Source organism: Colletotrichum lupini, chromosome 1 (genome assembly GCF_023278565.1).
Source record: "Colletotrichum lupini chromosome 1, complete sequence".
Lineage (NCBI taxonomy): Eukaryota > Fungi > Ascomycota > Sordariomycetes > Glomerellales > Glomerellaceae > Colletotrichum > Colletotrichum lupini.
Window position 1 is genome coordinate 6,597,783 of NC_064672.1, and position 19,387 is coordinate 6,617,169.

General features: G+C 48.4%; 5 protein-coding genes across 5 annotated transcripts; 1 reads left to right on the top strand and 4 right to left on the bottom strand.

Annotated features, from left to right (window-relative positions):
* Positions 1-731: 731 nt before the first annotated feature.
* Positions 732-4,477, bottom strand: CLUP02_01900 (ubiquitin elongating factor core; the record flags this gene model as incomplete). The annotated part of the gene is made up of 5 exons (XM_049280936.1): positions 732-1,626; positions 1,688-3,090; positions 3,176-3,380; positions 3,429-4,099; positions 4,418-4,477. The coding sequence occupies 5 exons, from the start codon at positions 4,475-4,477 to the stop codon at positions 732-734; spliced, it is 3,234 nt and encodes a 1,077-aa protein (XP_049136893.1).
* Positions 4,478-5,804: 1,327 nt separating this feature from the next.
* On the bottom strand, positions 5,805-7,242 carry CLUP02_01901 (TRAF-type zinc finger; the record flags this gene model as incomplete). Its single annotated transcript, XM_049280937.1, has 2 exons — positions 5,805-7,069; positions 7,134-7,242. 2 exons carry the CDS (start codon positions 7,240-7,242, stop codon positions 5,805-5,807), a joined length of 1,374 nt encoding a protein of 457 aa, XP_049136894.1.
* An 823-nt stretch (positions 7,243-8,065) lies between these two features.
* On the bottom strand, positions 8,066-10,466 carry CLUP02_01902 (uncharacterized protein; the record flags this gene model as incomplete). The annotated part of the gene is made up of 6 exons (XM_049280938.1): positions 8,066-8,630; positions 8,687-8,943; positions 9,024-9,364; positions 9,597-9,745; positions 9,803-10,050; positions 10,110-10,466. The coding sequence occupies 6 exons, from the start codon at positions 10,464-10,466 to the stop codon at positions 8,066-8,068; spliced, it is 1,917 nt and encodes a 638-aa protein (XP_049136895.1).
* Positions 10,467-14,524: 4,058 nt separating this feature from the next.
* On the top strand, positions 14,525-16,691 carry CLUP02_01903 (ATPase; the record flags this gene model as incomplete). Its single annotated transcript, XM_049280939.1, has 6 exons — positions 14,525-14,561; positions 14,612-14,636; positions 14,692-14,791; positions 14,859-14,881; positions 14,924-16,232; positions 16,290-16,691. 6 exons carry the CDS (start codon positions 14,525-14,527, stop codon positions 16,689-16,691), a joined length of 1,896 nt encoding a protein of 631 aa, XP_049136896.1.
* A 115-nt stretch (positions 16,692-16,806) lies between these two features.
* Positions 16,807-19,171, bottom strand: CLUP02_01904 (uncharacterized protein; the record flags this gene model as incomplete). Its single annotated transcript, XM_049280940.1, has 5 exons — positions 16,807-17,108; positions 17,186-17,368; positions 17,433-17,596; positions 17,662-18,838; positions 18,898-19,171. 5 exons carry the CDS (start codon positions 19,169-19,171, stop codon positions 16,807-16,809), a joined length of 2,100 nt encoding a protein of 699 aa, XP_049136897.1.
* Positions 19,172-19,387: the final 216 nt, after the last annotated feature.

Consider the following 19,387-nt stretch of genomic DNA (forward strand, 5'->3'; position numbering starts at 1 on the left):
CAGCGGCACGAGTGGTTTGACTTTTGTTTTTGCCCACATCCGCAACCCGTAATCCCTCAATCTCTCTTCACGATTTACCCAGCTGCTTGCTACCTTACTCCAAAACCTCGCCTCTCGTAATCTCGGTGAAGGACACCCCGAACCCGGTCAGCAAACGTACCCCAATACAGCAACCTGTACAACGCATCGTTCTCGCCTCTCTTTAACTTCTTCGTAATACCCTCATGCCCGGTGAAGCAAGTCCTGAATCTCATGTTGCCCCAAAATTGACCTTTCAGCCCGGGCCCTCCACAGCTTCAATTCCTCCGTTCGCTCATCTCACCCTCGAATTCCCCAGCTTCCTGTTTGCTCACTTTACTGAAAACTGCTTCGTCTTCAACTTCCGGTCACGCCGGGTTGGCCTAAGGTGTCTGGGCTATTCATCTGCAGTTTCGGTCGCATGTTGAACATCACTTTGGGCCTTAGGATTCTGCCTGATTCGAGAGCTGATTTAGTTTCGCTGTCACAAATACCTGATGTCTCGCTGTATCTAAGCCTATGCTATCCGCAGCATCAGACCCTTTCATTCTCAGCGTTCGCTTTCCAGAGACGTGCTTCTGCGTCTATCCCAGGCCTACCATCTGCCTGTGCCTGTTTGTCCCCGTCCTTGGAGAAGACCTGAACGTCTAATCAACGAGAATGCCAATGCCCCTTTGCCTTCCAGTCCTGATCATGGTGCCGTGTCCCGTTCATCAGCCTTCCGTTGTGTCCATCGCATCGCCGCCCGTTGCCCTGGCCTTGGCCGCCGCAATCTTCTCCTCCCTCCACTTCTGAATCTTCTCCTTCAGCTCAGTGTGCGGGATGGCATCATCCACCGTCATCGGCTGTCGCGTAAAGGGATCCTTGGGATCCGACAGCAAGTGCTGCACAATAGTTCCCCGATCAACAATATGCTTCGATGGCAGGATAACGGGATCCTTCATCAAATCTCCCATAATCGGGTCTTCGAATTCGGCCGGGATGTCTCCAAGGTCCAGCTCGGCCTGGTCCGCAATCTGCTTCGACTCGAGGAACTTGGCCATCAACGTGTCGAGCTGCTCGAGTTCAACGGCCTCCTTCATACTGCGCTTTGAGAGGATGAATCTAGCCTTGTCAAAGACCTCGGGCTTATACGAGCGACCATCCGAGGCAACAGCGTCGATGAACGCTTGCGATGAGCCCAAGTTGAGGTAGATGTCGATGAAGTCTGACAGCAGAACCCTTGGCTGGAAGTGATATTTGGTTGGATTGTTTACCTTGAGCTGACCCATCTTGGGTCCCGCAAGAGTCTCCAGGTTGTAGTTAAGCATGCTTGCCAGACGCTGGACAATTTCAGGCATTGTAAATGCTAATGTCAATGCAGATGTAAAGAGCTTCATCATCGCCAGCGTCTCATTGGCCAATTGCATGTATGAGCCCGCCTGGCCCTCCAATGCTGTCAACTCCTCTTGCTTCTTCTCTCTATCTTGCGTGGATAGCGTGTTGCCAAACTCCAACTCCTGTTGTAACGTATGGATCTTGGGGAACTTTGTCAGTGCCTCGTCAAGCACATAGGTCGCGTCATTGAGCAGCAAGTTGACGAATTGAACAAAGAATTGTCTGTTAACCCTGCGAGTTGTTAGTCACCCATACCGCACCCTGGCTAGAAGCTGAAACAGACAAAACTTACTTGCTCTCTCTCGTCAACTGCTGCTTGTACACATCATTGCCCCAAACGCACTTGATAACCTGGAAGATCTCGTATCTGATGTTGAACTTGTCGTAGAACTGGGTGTTAACACCAGTCGACTCCGCTTCGATGTAGAATTTCATGAGGGCATGCAACAGGTTATCGTTTGCAAACTTGGATCCGTAGAGCTGATCTCCCAAGACACCCTTCTTAAAGTGCGAGAATGGCCAGGTGCCGGAGAAGAGCAATGTGACCAAGGACGACTTGAGGTACGGGTTCTTGATGTACTCTGACGAACGCAAGAAGGCGATGCAGAGCGCAATCATCTCGCTGCCAACAGCAGACGGCATGATTTGAGGAAGGTAGCGGTACACAAACTTGAAGTTGTCAACCACGTCCTGGAGCGCATACTCTGGCAGGCACGCAAAAGCCTCAGGGGCCTGAGCAGGAAGGGGAAGTTGAAGATCCTTGTCGGGGGTGTAGCTGGACTGGCTAGCAAGGCGAAGAAGCCACACGGCCACGTATCGCATGAAGCGAAGCGACAGTTCTTGCATCTTCTCGTCAAGGAAGATACCCTCGATCGCGTACTTCATTGCGATTGCCTTCTCCAAGACCGTAGTGTGGCGCTTGAGTGTCAACTCAAACATTGCAAGCTGCTGAGGCTGGTTCTGGACTTTAATCCGCTCAGCTTCCATGGCAGCCAAATGCTTTTCGTACCACTTGATATCCCTTTCGAGACCCTTGAGCTTCGAGTTTGTTGCCTCACTGCCGTAGTGGTGCGCAGCCAAAGTCAAGAAAAAAACCTCTGAAATGAAGTTTGAGCTGCCCTGAGATTGAGTGCCGTAGAATGCATCTGACGTCGATTGGTCGGCATTGAGCTTGGTCTCTTCCTTGATGTCCACACGGGGGTTGCGGCGGAAATACTCCACTTCGATCCTGTCGACCTTTGAGAACGTTGTGTCCATGAAGGGAGAGCAGAATCGGTCCAATACGACAGTGAGGTTCATCATGAAGCCATCTGAGGACACCTCTTTGGGGTCAACCTGGAGAGCTCTACGCTTGTGATTGCCGTTGATAGCGGAGGCGAACCAATCGAGTACCCGACTCCGGGTGTCAGTGTCAGCTCGGATAAAGGCATTAGCGATCGTGAAGAGCTCATCCTGATGGACTCGAAGAATAGCCCGCAGAGCATCTTGGGATGGGGCAGCCTGGGTGCGATTCAGGGCCCGTGGGTTCGGGAAGTATGTCATTGTCACCTCGGTTTGCAAGGGAGAGATGCGGAAGAAGGGTCCCAGGATCGTCTCCTTTTCAACATGGGATCCCAGCTTGTGAGCGGTCATGAAGTTGGGATGTTGTGCCAGTGCATTTAGCAGAGGAGGGAACTTTGTGTAGGACATCAAGGCCTATTCAAGTGTCAGTTCTGTTTGTACCAAAGACTAGGGCAATGGCTGAGAGATAGGCAAACTGGCGTCGCCGAGAAAGACTCACGCTGATATACGGCTTGTAGTCATCTTCCATGGACAAAGTCGACAACTTAATGCTGAGTGTGTGCATGGCTGTGGCAAAAGCAGCTGGGAATTGCTCATCCTCGGGAAAGCGCTTTACTGCCTCCCGCAAGAAGTCCAAGCAGACTCCATCGTCCTGCTCATGTCCTTTGAGCAGGTAGGTGACCAAACTCTCAGGGCGTGATCGTCTAGTACCACCTGTAAGCGATTGGAATGCTCAGAATGGGTCTACTTACCCAAAGAGATCCGGGATTGTGAGCGAAAACAAAGCGTTGCTAACACACAGTCTCTTTGCCTCCTCCAGAGCCTCCCTCTTCTCTGCCGTCTCTTTGAGTATGTTTGTACGGATGATGCGTTTGAATGAGGGAAGTAGGTAGCCGAGAAGGGGCTTGTCGGCGGGAATCGCAGTGACGGCCTCAAGCAAGGCACTATCGAGGATGGAGGTTGTCAATTTAAGCGGCGATCCGTTCTCTTGGAGCTCTTGGCTAGCTTCCGGCAGGAAGGTAAGCTTGTGTCCGTGGGTATCGACAACTCTCTCTGGGTCGACTGTGATCCGGAAAATATGGCTGAGGATTCGATCTGAAAAATCATCCAATGACTCCTCCACATTTGCCTTTTTTGCGGGAGCAGGTGCAGCTGCGCGGTCGGAAGCAATTCGCTTGTGGTTCTCGGTGTTGTTCGATCCAGCTGGCGAAGATGTACCACTACCGGACTTGACACCAAGCTGGTTGAAGGGGTTCGAGGTGGCAGGCTTCGGTGTAAATGAGGGTGTTGGGCTGGCCGGGGCCTTGGGAGCCTTGACTTCGCTCGTTGCGGAGTTTGATGTCTCGGCGTCTGCTGACGATTCTCCTTCCGGCTTGGGGGATCTTGTCGAGGAGCCAAGCTTGGCGAGCCGTCGAAGTCGGATCTAAACAGACTGGTCAGATTGTTTTCTATGAGCTCAAATGATGACCTCAAAATCCCGACAGTCGTTGCCTTCATGTGTTCCGGGTGACATGTTTGTCGATTGCGCTCGCCACAATGGGTTCTCTGCTCAATCATCCGTATTGTCATAGTGTGCATAGGTCGAGTAGAACGGCGGAGAGGCGAGAGCGACCGGCGAAAGCAGTTCGTGCCAGACTGGACGTCTATATAAGGCGTGAGGGCAGAGTGGGAATCGATGAGGTTCGAGAGTAGGAGCACTAGGAGGAGGAAGGTGAGAGGACGAGGGGCAGACAGCTCTTACATCGTTCATCTTCTTGACGTCGGGCGCATCGGGCGCTTGGTTGCCCTCGTTTGGATCCATGGCGGGCGGTATGGATGCTTTTAAGCGATGGTCGTAGTGAAGCAATCCGTTTCTATCGAGGCTGGCAAAGGTGCAAGGTTGAAGTCCCCGGATTGAAGGTGGGTTGGCTGGACGTTAACGTACAGGACCTCGCGAGTTGAGGTCAGGAAGGTACTGTACCTAAGTGCGTCGGTGGGCAAGCGCAAGGTACGAACGGCCAGGTTGGTGGGGGAGCAAGCCAGGCAGGCGGTCACTGTGGGGCGACAGCGGACCTGTGAGGTGCCACGGATGAGTCCCTGAGGCTGTTAAGTCCGACTCCGATAAGCGGAAAGACCCACCAAGAATCTCAAAGTCCGCCGCCGTGGGGATGGGGGCCAATTACTAAGCTTAGGCTTTCCTGCTCACCTCAGGTTTTTGGTTCCAAGAGATTCGACACGATAGGTATAGAGTAAGGTAGGCATCAATGATTCATGAAACGTAGCTTTTTCGTGTCTTGCCGACCGCCTGAATCGCATGCTTTAGCTTATGGATCAAAAGCTTTGGGATATCCTTATGGAGTCACCAATATGGGGACGCCGCCAGAGGAACAGCAACAAAGCACAGGATGGAAGCTAGTACAGACTGCCTTTGCGCTACAGACCGAAGGTCGATCGAGCTCAGAAGACCCCTAAGACCCTTATTTTGATGAAATTCTCCCTCAGTATGAAGCTACTGAGGCTTCAGATGAACGGAGTGAAACCTACGTCATTGGTGTGGCGATGGAACCCTGGGAAACCACCATTCTAAGGTTTGCTCCAAACATGTGGACACGGGGTCTATACATGTGCGTGATTCATTTGAAGGGCTAACCAAAACCTTGAGCTTTGGTCATGATGAACGTTAATGAGCACAAGTTATTTCACACGTGGGACAGTAGAGATAGCATTGCAAAGCTGCCTCCTTGTGTCAATTAGACTAGATACGAGACTACTTTCGTGTAACTGGGTGTCTTGCTGAACTTGCAGACCACCACAAGGGTATTTCCGTGCCTTTCCATTTCGCGTTTCGTTCCTTGGTCCCCGTTTGTCCCCAACGCCAGTCAAATCAACAATTTTAGTGGTACAGTCAGACTAAAGTCTGGAGAAGGTATGGAGCCCATCTAAGTCGGGGTTTAGCTGTGAAGTGAGTAGAACGGAATGCATTGCATCCGTTCTTGCCAACGCATTCCGTTCTTGCTCATATCTTGCATCAGCCAAGATTCACCCCTCGCAACCATCCAAGATTGCTCTCGATCTCACTTGTATATGCAAAGATCCCCAAGCCCCAAGGACTGAGCATTGTTACCAAAGCCCAGTCCAGGGGAGATGTCTCAAAGGCGGGGGATGCCATTTGACCCATCACTCAGCCGCCGAGATGTACTCGGAGTAGTGGCCTCGCCATCGCTGTCAGAGCTGCCCCTCGTTCGGCTGGTGCTACCAACGCTACGGTTGGCCAACCGGCTGCGCTCGACTTCCTCTCGGCTCTTGTTCATGAGCCATGCCATGTGCATCTTGAGAATGCCCAAGTTGCTCCTGATCTCGGTGATCTGATCCTTAATCGGCATGACCTGGTTCAGGACCATCACTGTCTGACGGCCCTCGAGGTCTGTAAACTCTTTCTTGAGCTCCTCCATGCGACGTTCCATATCTTCGTAAATAGTCATGACAGCCTCGGTGGGTTTGAACTTTGGTCCGCCTTGGACGTTGTTGAGATTTAATACGTCGTCCCAGGAGATGCAGTCTCGCCGCTCGTCCTTCATTGCCATGATTTGTCGCTCCTGATCTTCCGTCTGCTTTTGCAGTTTTTCGATTTGTGTCTCTTGTGATTTGACCTTTTCTCCAACGACAGCAACCACCCTGAAAATACACTCGTCTTGATGAGTCGCTAGTGTCTTGCGAAGTGCCTCGTGCTTGCAACCAAAGTCATGATATGTGCAAGGGACCGAGGTTTCTGGGCAATGTTCGTCGCGATGTTGTCCCAACTCGGAGAGCTTGATGGTCTCTCCACATTCGGTACAGTCCGTCGTGTTTTTCAGGCACACTTTGCTGATGTGGTCGGCCATCGACGCCGCTTCCATCTTCTCCTCGCAGTATTCGCACGTCTGCTCAAAGTGCCAGCACTTGCCGGACACAGCCAACCATTGCTCCACCCTCTTATCACATGTTTTCTCGGGGCAGTCGTGCAGCGTGTATGGGCAACTGATTGTGTGCTTGACGACCTCGTCGCGCTTCATCTTTTCGCCACACCCTCGCTCAGTATTGGGGCATTCGACTACCAGGCTATCGAGGATATTCGTCAAAAGCCTCGACGTCTTGCAGTCCCTGGCTCGGAATCTCGTCCTGTCGATGGGACAGGTATCGGATGAGTGAACATGGCGCTTCAGACATTCCAGACAGAAGGTATGGTCGCAGGGCGTAATGATCGGGGTGATGACGGGCAGCTTGCAGATTGGGCAGAGTAGGTTATCGTCGGGTTCTTCGACGTAGTTGAGGGCGGAGAAGTCGAGGAGATCCTTGACGTGACTAGGGCTAATGGAGTATCGCAGGGCCTCCCGGGTCGCAAGTTCTTCAACGGGCCACTGGGTAGGAGTTCGTGCTGTTTGTCTAGATGTTAGCTAATTGGACCCGGAGCTAGATCCGGGTGATTTCCATCAACTCACGCGTCAAAGGGATTGGAACTTCCTCGACAGAGCGCACAGCATTCTCGACAAGGTTGTGTACGAGATGGGTGATGGCCGCATCTTCGTTGGGAAAGCCTTGATGCGACATGGTGCAAAACTCTCCGCTCGTTATCGGTCGGGGCGCGCTCGGTGTAGCAGAGAGGATTACGAGATGTCTAGGAGGACCATGTTTGGGACCAAAGCAGCTGAGGGAGGGGGGCCAAGCTGCGGTGTTTTCCTTGTGAAGTGGTTCGGGTGGTGACGGAGGTACGGAATTTGCTGCGGTTGTGGGTATTGTCTGGTGGCGCAGAGGGCGATACTCCGGGGATCAGGCGCGGGTGAAGAAAGTGGAGGTTTAAGAGATCCAGTTGAGGCCCAATCTCCAATCCAAGTAGACTCTGAGGGAAGCACTGGAGGCTTTCGGCAACAGGTGGGAGGGTGACGTGACTCGAGCCGAGGGTCCACGTCCCCGATAAGCCGATAACGCTCAGGAAACGGCCGCTAAAACGCCGTGTGACTAAGCTTCGCACGGCTGAGGAACACAGTCCCCGCACATGGCATTGTCTGCCAAATTGCATGTGCTCGCTTTGGCCGATTCCTCTCTTTCGTCATGAATAAGATGTGTCGTACATGGAGAAATGCAGATACCCATATTCCCATTCCCGATGATGACGTCGATTGAGGCTATCTCAACTCGAACCAACATCGCAAAGATAAAATCCCATTCATTCTACTGGCGCCGTGAACTGCATGGCTCCACAGTTCGACCTACGCTGCTTGCCGGCACTTACACGGTATCTAGCTCAATGAGTGAAAGCCTAGGTAGGCATTGACAAGGTAGGCCTGGAGAAATTCCTTGTCTGTAAACCAGGACTCGTGTTCAATAGCATTTCTGACTTCAAATGACTAGCCTTACCAATGAACCCATTCATCTACAGGTTTGGAGCCCATGTGTCTCCGCGCTCCCAATCGCTACCAACAGGTGCCTCTGGTGTGCGTCTGTAGGCGTCTGGCAGGATCCCCTCGAGAGCTCCCTTAATCTGCAAAGCAATCACCTTTGAAAACCATCGATGCTGAGCCGTGCCACCAGCAAAGATCCAGAGGTTGTCAACTCCAGGGTGCCTCTTCCAAAGCCCACGAATCTCGCCCTGGGCGTCCACGCCCCAAGTAGGCTCAAGACGCCTTGCAATGTCCTCGGCTCCGATTCCCAGGGTATCTGGGAGGTTCTTTCGGCCATCAACGTTGCCGAAGCCAATGCACCAGACTATGGCATCCGCCTGCAGATTACTACCATCGGATAGCACCAGACCTTTGTCGGTGTAGGACTTGGGCACGACCCCGGACCGAACACCGGCCTTTTTCGTTGTGATGAGCTCCATGCCGCTGCCCATGTCTACAAAGTGTCCTCCGCAACGATCGATGAGGTTCACGAGCAGGTCGCCAGTCAGCCAGTCTTGCACGCGGAACCCTGCTCTCCTAGCTTCTGCATATCGATCCCTGGATAGTGAAGGTCAGCAAGGGGGCAGGATTACGATTCCTGGGGCTGTACATACGGCTCTTCCTGTGCCTGGATCCTATGCACCAAGCCCAGGAGGGCCCCGCCGATGGCCAAAGGGCCTCCATTCACAATCACGTCCGCGTCGTCAGGGGACAGGATGTCGTAGACCCCAAAGCCCATAGGGTGAGCAAAGTACGTCATGGGAACGACGTACGTCTCTGATCGCTGTACCATGGTAGTCTTGAGACCGGCGTCGTGGCAGTCGACCAAGACATCGAATGCAGTGTTTCCAGAGCCGATAATGGCGACGGACTACCCCGAGACAAGAAAGGCATTAGCAAAATGACAGGTAGAGTTGTTTGCCATATTTTAGTGACGCCTTCAGAACTGACCTTCGCCCCCGCTGCAACTAGGTCGCTAGCATTACGATACGATTCCGAGTGTATGTTGGGGCCCTTGAAGGATTCCCTGCTCGGAAGATCTGGAAGGGGCGCGGGTCCCGCGAAGCCCGCGCCGCCCGTGGCGAGAACCATGCATTTGCAGGATAGGGTGCGTCTAAGATCCCCCGTCTGTATCTCAATATTCCATGTCTTGTCCTCTTGATTGTACTGGGTTGCGGCGATTGTCGTACAGTGTAGAACACGACGGTCTAGGTCGAATTCCTTTGCGAAAGCGACCATTTGATCGGCTAGCTGGTCTCGTGTGAGACCGTCATTAGAGGCCTGGGGATACGCTAATCCAAACTATTAGTAATGATTCAAGGGTCCCTTCACTGATTCGGACCACGAGCTTTGAGTAAGGAGATTTCTCGTTGGCGTAAGAAGGCGACGAAGCGCCGAGGATCGCCCTAGGGTTAGGGTTACGGTCTTGCCCCCTTCGTCCCCATCCTTATCCAATACGTCCGCCGGTGTTTGAATGACTATAAGATAGAAGTTTTTTGTCTCTACGAGCTTGATATTACTTACGAATGTACGGTGTCTCGCAGAATGACTTGTAGACGTGGAAACGCATGCAGTCGTATCTCGTCGCCCAATTATCCCCTACCCTTGCATTCCGGTCGATCACGACGTAGTCGATGTCCAGGGCCTTCAATCGAGCGGCCAGGATCAAACCACTGTAGGAGTGTTTGTTAAATGCAGGAAATAGATTAAGTAGGCTCTTGGGGACTCACCCGTTGCCCCCACCGACGACCAGCACACTCGTAGAGATATGGCTTGCGTCCGTCACAGGAGTCGAAGGGACTCTGAGCAGACCCTCATCCTCGGGGAAGTCTTCGTACTCGGAAAGGTATGTACTCATGGACCAAATCTTCCATTCGTTGTCGCCCGAGTCACGGCCGCTAGGAATGAGCATCATCTTTCCTCGACAGGAAGCCTTGGGAGATCCAGTCATGAAGCTGAATTCACAGTCGAGCCATTTCTGGAGGAGGGTAAATCAGCACCGGGCTAAAACACCGAAGGTTGTTTCCCTGTACTGACAAGTTCACTGGTGGCCGACAAAACCTGCGCCTTCTGAAACTGAAAGCCTTGGGCCTCGCGAAGCGCGAAGAGTTCCAGTAAAGCCGATGCAATGGCACCTTTGCCATTGAAAGTTCTGATGTGAGCTGTGAAAGATAGTGTATCTTTCCAATGACAGGATGGTTCGGCGAAGAGGGCTTCGATGGCATGGTGCTGGTGCTGCTGAAGAGCTTTTGAGAGGCACGATACCACGTCGTTTGCGATCTCCTCGGCCTTGATCATGTCCCAGTTGTTTATTAATTCTGCCGTATTAGGGAGCGTCTCGTAAATATCCCTCCTGATGTCGACCTTTGGAGGGTTATCTGGTAGCTCCATCATGGCGTTTACCACCGTTTGCTTTCGCCTGCTGGACCGTGGTTCTCGTTGAGGTTTTCACATTAAGCTTGCAACCCGAGGCATGGCAGCGGGAGGGGTTTTATGATATTTCTCATGTGACATCCTTCCATAGAGGATGAAACCTCGAGTATACATGTGTGCTCTCTGAGTACCACGGACGTTCTCGCAGCAACCTGCAGGTCATGTTGACCGGCATCTTCGAAAGAGTAACCGGGATATGTGGATGCCAACGAGGCTTGGGGAAGGCCGTAAGATGATTCCTCTGTGGTACGAAAGGTTGATGCGTAGGCCATAAGGCAATGCAGGATTTCTTGGAGAAGTGCAGCATTCTGCTATAGTGCCTCCAACCAATTGAGCAGAATTTCAACAATTGCAGTGATGGCGTACACTTGGCTTGCGGTTGCATAGGGCCGGTGTCCGTGATGATACCCTGACACAAGATGTGCCCCAAAGCAGTGCATTGATAGGACGAAAAGGCCGATGTATCTGACGAGTGTCTGCTGTACGCTCAGCCATCCCACCGTTGTATCCCTCGAGGGATTCATTAGTGCTTACCTTACCTATGCTGTGAAACTAGACGATTCGAAGGAGCAATAGCATTTCTTCGGACTGCACCGGCATTGAGGGGAAACATGCAGCCCTGATTCTAGAGGCAGTAACCCTCCTTGCTAGAGGGAAAAACAAACAATCAGTCCTGGAGTACCTTGCTATACCGTGCTATTTACTAGTGTCTTTCTCTTATGTAAAAAATGACTCGATTGAGGGCGAACGCGAAGGAAACCGGTAATAGTCTGTGACTAACTAATCATAGTTACTTAGAGAGAAGAGAAGTAGTTAGTTATACTTGTCCTGTGTCTAATGGAGTTGGCTCTTCTAAGGATAGTCTGTTTTCGAGCGCTTGTGTACCTTGTGGTCTATAAGTTTCGTCACACCTTGATTGACGCCTTACGAAGGGCGATGATATTCTGCCAGCACCTGCCGATATCCCGCCCCTAAGTGTGGCTACGACCGCTCCTACCTCCGACCACGGAGCCCAGCTACCCATACCTACCTACTTACTTACTTACTTACCTACCTACCTACTTACCTACTTATAACTACTATTTCGTTAACCTCGCCGTCGCTACCGTTACCGCTATTACTAATTAAAGCTATTCCTAACGTTAATATATTATAAAAAAAGAATAATTATAAAGTTAACGATCCTTTTATTTATTAATATACTATTAATTATAACGATTATAATTATATAAAATACGACTACCTATTTTATAACTAGCGCTTCCCTAACGTATTTAAAACTAAAATAGTACTTAATAAAGTTATTTATAAAGCTAGCTTTATAGTCCGAATTATTTAATATAAACCCTCTGCTAGGGTACTAACTACCGTTATTTATTATTATACTTATAGCCTGCGTTATAATTAAAAATAGTAACGCTTTATAAAATTAACTTACTTAAATAAGCGTCGTAGATCCTTAACCTTATTTATAAATTATTATTAATAAATTATTATTAGCTTTTTAAGTAGTAATTAGCTCTTTTATCTTATTATTAGCGACTTCTATACTTATTATAATTACTTATTTAGTAATACTAACGCTTTTATATATTACTACTGCGCGCTATTATATAATAAAAAGGGCTAAATTATTAACTAATAAAATAAGGGTATTTAACCTATTTAAATCTTTTTAAACTTTTAATTAAAAAGTAATAATTATAATAGTATTATTACTTACGATATACTTAATATACTAGCTACTTATTATTATAACGAATTAAGTAGTAGATCCCTTATTAAGTAGTTATTTAATTAATTACGCGACTTTATAAAGTACTAATACTATTTTTAACGCGACGACGCGGGTTATATTACGAGCTTATTTATCGTACTTATTATTACGATTTCTCTATTTTAATAATATCCGGATATTTTATTAATAGATTTTATATATAAAACTAATCGATTCAATATACTACTATTTAATATTTATAAAGCTATAAATAATAATTATACTTTTTAAGTTACGAGCTACTTTTTATTTAATAAGAAAAAAGCTAATTATTATTAGGCTATTAACTAGCTATTAATATTACTCCGGGCTTATAAAATTCTCTTTTTATAAATTATATATACGGATTACGAGATTACTTTACTTAACGCTCTTAATAATAATACCTAATTTAAAGTAGTACTATACGTACTTTATTACTAATACGTTGACTTTAACATATTAACTAAGACCTAGTACTATTTTAGCCCGGTTATAAGGGACGAAACTAGTATTATTATATATAACTATTATTTTTAATAATTCCTTATAAATTAGGGTAATCTCTTCTATAGTAAATTAATAATTATATACTATAACTAATTATTTAAATTTAAGATTATTAAGTACTCTATGATAGTAGTCGATTATACTATTAATATTTAACTTAAGCCGTAATATAAAAAAATCGTACTTACTTAAGTTAACCGAATTAAGTACTTTAGTTATTTAACTACGTTAATTATTAAATTCTTATATACGAGTATTAAAGTACGAATGTATTATTATACGGGCGACTTTAAAGCCGTATTTAATAAATTAGTTATTTTTTAAATAGGTTAAGTAGTTATAATTAACGCTTATTAGACCCGTTACTAGGCTAAAGTATTAAGTATTATTATAGGATTATTTTAAAAAAAGGTTTATATATATATATATTATAATACCCTTAAGTACCTTTTATAAAAACTCCGTACGCTAAGTAAATAACTAAATTTAAGTTTATATAAAAAGCTATTAAGAGAATATATACCCTACTTAATTCGAACTATTTATAAGCTATTTTATTATTACGTCCTTTAATAATATACTAAGGATAGTACCCTAATATTACTAAAAAAGATCTATTTATATTAGTTCTAACGACGTTTAGAGCTTATTATTAATAATAATACCTTTATCCCCCTACTTAATTTTTTATAAATCCGAGGTAAGGGTTATTTATAGGGCTTTATAGCGGGTATTATAATAATTATAGCGGGTATTAAGGTACTTAAATTAAAAAAGCTAGCGTTTAATCTAAGTACCTCTTTTAAATAAGAGCCCTCTATATTTAAATATAAAAAAGCTACTAAACGTATAAAAGTAATACTCGTATTAATATTATTATTATTAATAGTACTTCTAACGCTAAGTAAAGCTATTTCTACTTAACGAGGCCTCGAGATTATATACGATTTTAATATATACGAGCTTAGTATAAAAATATAATAAGGGTATTAGCGGGCTATTATTAATAAAATAATTAACGTAATTAATAATAATATAATTAATTTTATAAAAGCTCCTCGGTTATTAATACTTATAAAATTACGATCCTAATTAATTAGTAATCTTATATAGTTAAACGTATTATAAGATTTAGTTAATAAAGATTATACTTACGATATTAATTTTATAATAAAAAGCGAGATAGATAGACTTATTACTAAGTACGAGGCTAAGGTAAAGTACGAGGCTAAAGTAAAAGAAATTACTAAATTATAGGCTATAGGTTATATAAAGTAATTAATAATTAATTAAGTAGTTAATTAAGTAGTTAATTAGGTAGTTAATTAAGTAGTTAATTAGGTAGTTAATTAAGTAGTTAATAAAGCTAATTCGTTAATTACCGTACTTTTTATTAAAATAATTTAATTAACTATAAGTTAATTAACGGCCTCTAATTAGCTTAATCCGTTCGAATACTAACTACGCAGAGCCTAGCTTATATATATACCCGAGACCGGCAGTTATATAGCGGTTATAGCTATACTTAGTAGCAGAATAGCGGCAGCTAGTGGCAGAATATCATCGCCCCTTGCGAATTACACGATCGAGGCTAACTTACCCTTCCTTAGTTCGGTTACTGGTACATGTTACTCTTTCCCACGTCATTTGCCAACACTCGAGTGTTTTGCGCCTCAAGACTAATATCGCCGATGTTGGATTGAATTTAGCAGCAATAGGCTAGGGAGAGTGGTAGATTAGATAGAGCACAACGATGAAGCTCCCCATCGGCCGGTTCCAGGCGCCAAGCTGTTTGTGACACCCCGCGACGCCCGGGATACCCTTGTTGACGAACACGAAGGGTGGCGCAGCAGCTCCCCCTGGCTGTTCGCCCCGGAGGATGAACGAATGGACGAATGGTACAACGTCATCCCACCACAGGGCCGGTGGTACAGCCAGACAACTTCCCCAAACGGCACCCAGCAAGACCAGCTCGCCCGGCCCAGACGTTCCGCCGGTTACGAACACCTCTAGGCAACAAGTTAACGACCTGTGTTTGTCTTCCTCCTTACGCATAGTCTGTATGTACTCGCTGTACAACTCATCAGCTCCAACCTGAGGCGAACAACAAGTGACCACCTCCCCCGCAGCTCCGCAGCTGAGCTTATCTTAGCTCCCTTCAGCTCTCCAACCCCTTCGTCTCACCCCAACTTTCGATCTCCAACAGCTTCCTCGGATCTCCCATCCGTACCTTCGTCACATCCCACAACACACAAACCACCCGTCGCAACTCATCGGACGCCAGACGGCCAAGTGACAAGATGCCTCCATTCCCCATGCCTCCCCACGATATCTGGAGCCAGGATGCCTTCCAGCACCCGTCCTACAACCCGACCACGATCCCCCGTCGGCCCCACCCCCAGCCCCAGCCTGGCGCAAGCAACAGCACCAGCAGCACCCGCGTCAACGTCAACACCCGTTCCTCAGAACCTGGCCCCAGCGACGCCGTCACGAAGGAGTTCTTCAAACACTCAAGCGCCAAACGCGTCAACACCGACGCCCTCATCTCGAAAGCCCTCAAGGAACAGTACCCCCACCTCGAGCTGGTCGTCGTTCCTGAATCCCTCGGCTACGGCAACGGCTGCAACCTTCTCGCCTACGCTCAAGGCGGCCACGCCACGTTCGAGGTTATTGATGACAAGGATGGCAATAACCTGCCCTCATCCCTCGAATGGCTGCTGTACCTGCCGCCCTCCCGGCGCATGGACGGCAACCTCGGCGGTCTGGCTACGGTTACGAATTTCGGCAAGTACCTGTACAAATGGCAGGGCCATGAGTTCATCGTCTACCTCGTTGATGGACGCGACGGCGTGATGCCGTATCCGATCAAGAACTACTATGTCCTCGCGCCGCAGACCTACCACGTTGACCAGCTCGTTCTGGCCGCAGGGAAGTGGAGCAGCGACCTCCACGAAGAGGTGTGGGTGTTCGATCAGGGGTACTGGCAAAAGAGCCACGAGCTGTTCAAGAGCTTCCGCGATGCTTCGTGGGAGAACGTCATCCTGGATGAAGACATGAAGAAGGCGCTCATCGAAGATCACCTATCATTCTACAACTCAAAGGAGACGTACCAAAACCTCAAGGTGCCGTGGAAGCGCGGTCTCATCTACTATGGGCCGCCGGGCAATGGCAAGACCATCTCCATCAAGGCCACGATGAATATGCTTTTCCAGAAGGACATCACGACTCTCTACGTGCGCACGCTAGCGTCCTTCATGGGGCCAGAGTACTCTATCCAGCAGATCTTCGGCAAGGCTAGGGAGTATGCGCCCTGCTACCTCGTGCTGGAGGATCTCGACACCATTGTCACCGATGACGTGAGGAGCTATTTCCTGAACGAGATGGACGGCCTCAAGGCCAATGATGGAATTTTCATCATCGGCAGCACCAACCACCTCGACCGCCTCGACCCAGGCATCTCTGTAAGTTATTCCTATCGCGAATGCGTATACAAGTTCGAGAAGACTGACACGCAACAGAAACGCCCATCCCGCTTTGACAGAAAATACTTTTTCCCCGACCCCAACCTAGAGCAGCGCATCGCCTACTGCCATTTCTGGCAGAACAAGCTCAAGAGCAACAAAGAAATCGACTTCCCCGACCAGCTTTGTGAGGCCATCGCCAAGATCACGGACAAGTTTAGCTTTGCCTACATTCAAGAGGCCTTTGTGGCCGCCCTGCTTGCCATTGCGCGCCGCTCGGACCACCGCGGTAGCAGGAAGCGAGACAGCGTTGAGGCTTTGACGGAGCAGCTTGAAGATGACTGGCTTGGCGTTGTCGATGACGCTGAGGACGACGGCGACTTCAAGAAGCTGACGTTGTGGGTCGAGATCAAGAAGCAGATTGAGATTTTGAGGGATGGTATGGAGGAGAAGAACTAGATTTTGTCTCGATTGGTATCTCAGGGTTGCATATGGATGGACATGGCTTTGCATTGATCAGAGTGTACAATAACAGCATAATTCGCAATGATTTGGAAAAAAGACCAACGAAATCCTAGGGGTTGTCCATGAGTGGTATTGGCGCCGCTCCGGGAGTCGAAATCGTAGTAGTTGTACTGTCGGCAACTGGCCCACCACCTAGTCGATCGGCTGCCTGGGTAAAGAAGGAGTCGATCCGAAGACTGACCGGAAGAAGGAGTAACTCCGAGATCGAGTCGACTTGTCTTTTCAACCGCTGCAAGGTGTCGTGAAAGCTCTCCAGCAACTTAAAGGCTGATGTGATGTCTCCAGGCTCAGTTGCCAGCACAAACAGGTAAATGATGAAGTTGCCGCAGAGTATGAGCTGAGAGCGGGCGTCTAGGGAAGGTTTAGATGTCAATACAAATTCTCCCGACTTTATGAAAAGGTCTGGATGAAGCGGAAAGGAGACGTACGGCAGCCCCAGAAGCCTCGTAGGTCCAGAGGGGTTAGTTCACTCATGAAGTCCGTGAAACAAGCAAAGTCTGAGAGTGCCGTGCCGAACCACAGGCGAAGGCTGGATGATGGTATTGCCTTGGCGGCCTTGGTAGCTGGATTCATGAGGGCACGGTAAAGAAGCGCCAAGTGGGCGTAATACGCTAGATGTAGGGGTGCTGCCCCCGTCAGATCAAGATCTTCGCTGGGACATCTTCGAAAACATACCATTATTGGATATAATACCTATTGCCTTCTCGAGATGAGGCATCGTAAGACATTGCGGCAGTATCGTTGCCCAGTTATGGAGTTCTCCCTGGAGCGAGACTAGACGCCCTCGATTCTCCATTTCCATCTTCTGTGAGTCTGGTGGCGCAAGCCTGGGTATCTGACTGAGCCAGTTATCAGTCCTCCATCTTCGGAGTCAAAAGAGGTTTCAGGAACAGAAGGCACTTACAAACTGCAGTCCACTGCCTCTCGCAAGGTCTGACTTATCTTTACCAACTCCAGAAACCGCGCTCCAGAAGCAATATCGAATCCTACATTACACGAATAGACCAGTGATCGCAAGTCCTCAGGAACGCTCTCATCGGATCGCAGATCGTCCATAGTGACGGGTGACGTGTTAAAAGAAGCAGCATAGATATGTGGCGGGTTTCCGTGGCACACTGCCGACCACACGTCAGTCATATACGTAGCCCACCAAAGCTTTCTCCGCAGCCTCTTTTCCCATGATGGGAGATTCCACTTCTCAGCGTCCTGGTGCAGTCCAATCATCTGGGCAGCGGCTACGGCCTGCGCTGTCGATGTCCAGGTTTTGGGGTGCGCGATACTGTCTGTCCTGTTGGGCGTCATGTGGAGGAGGAGCAGGGATGCTTGAAGCTTGGCTAAATTTGGCGAGTCGAGTTCTCTTTGCAAAGAGCCTGTGGCTAGATCTGCGAGCTCATGCTGTTGGAAATGAAGGAAACCTTGTAGTGACGGCTCAGACTTCCAAAAGACTGAGGCTAGTGCGTATACTGCCCCTCGAAGGGAGGCAGGAAGCTTTATCTTGTCTGCGGAGTATTGGTTAAGAAACCTGACCTTGGATAGAACAGGCAGCACTGGATGAATATGTCTGAAATACAGGCGTACGAGCGTAGGACCGTGAGGCCCAACCATTTCCTCTATCGCACGAGAAGCTTCTTCCCGGGCTTTGTTGTCGTGGGCTGTAAACTCGTCTTGCAAGAGACAGAAGTGAACCGGCGGATCCCACGGATATCCGCTCCCTGCGTGTACCTGAATGAATTCTGCGTCAATCTGATTGGGCCCGCTGAGAACGTCTGAGCGGAAGGAGGCGAGGAAGTGAGTGTCTTGTTCGGCTGCCGGGCCCATGCTGTGTGCTGTCCTATTTTCATTGTCTTCTAGTGTCTGCAGGTAGGGTGCTGGGATCACTTCGATTGAATCACTACGAGCCGAAGGGCGTATGTTGTCTGACGCTATTCTCGGAGACTCCGAGTTACTGGAAGGCCCATCTTGCGCAGCATCTTGAGGGGCGGGTGCGGATGCGAACAGGGATGCAGATAGAGCCGAACTGGAGGCAACGCTATCCGAAGCCGATGACTTGCATTCTATGCCTCGCTCCTTGCAGAAAAGACCTGCATCTCATCAGTCATGCATCCTCAGACACGTCAACCTGGGAACCCACACGACTTACAAGGTGGTGTAGACGTGATAACACACGCCGTCTTTCTCTTACGGCACGCGTCACAAGGGCGGTTCTTTCGGCTTCTTGATTGTCTTGCCTGGCCGAACTCGCTCGGCACTTTGAATCTGCGTCTTTGGGGAGACTTTTTAGTATCTTTAGGCATGGTGTCGATCAAAATTTCAACTCCATCAAGCGTTCGTGATAAGGTTGGCCGACGGTGGTGGTATTGTGTGAGGGAAGTTGGCCGATGCAGTTGGCCGATGCCGATACCGCCTGTGCGCATTTTGGTCATCAATGTTAGTGGCTTACATGCGGGACCTGTCACTGCGACGCTAGGGAGGGGTGGTAACATGCTCCGCCGGTCAACAGTTCACAAGGGTTTAACCCCCTTTCTCATATTATAACTGCGAACCTCATTCTTGCCATCGCTTTAAGCACGATTTATATCATGATAAGTCTCGCAATCTCATCATTATGAAGCTCTAAGTGCGTGTTTCAA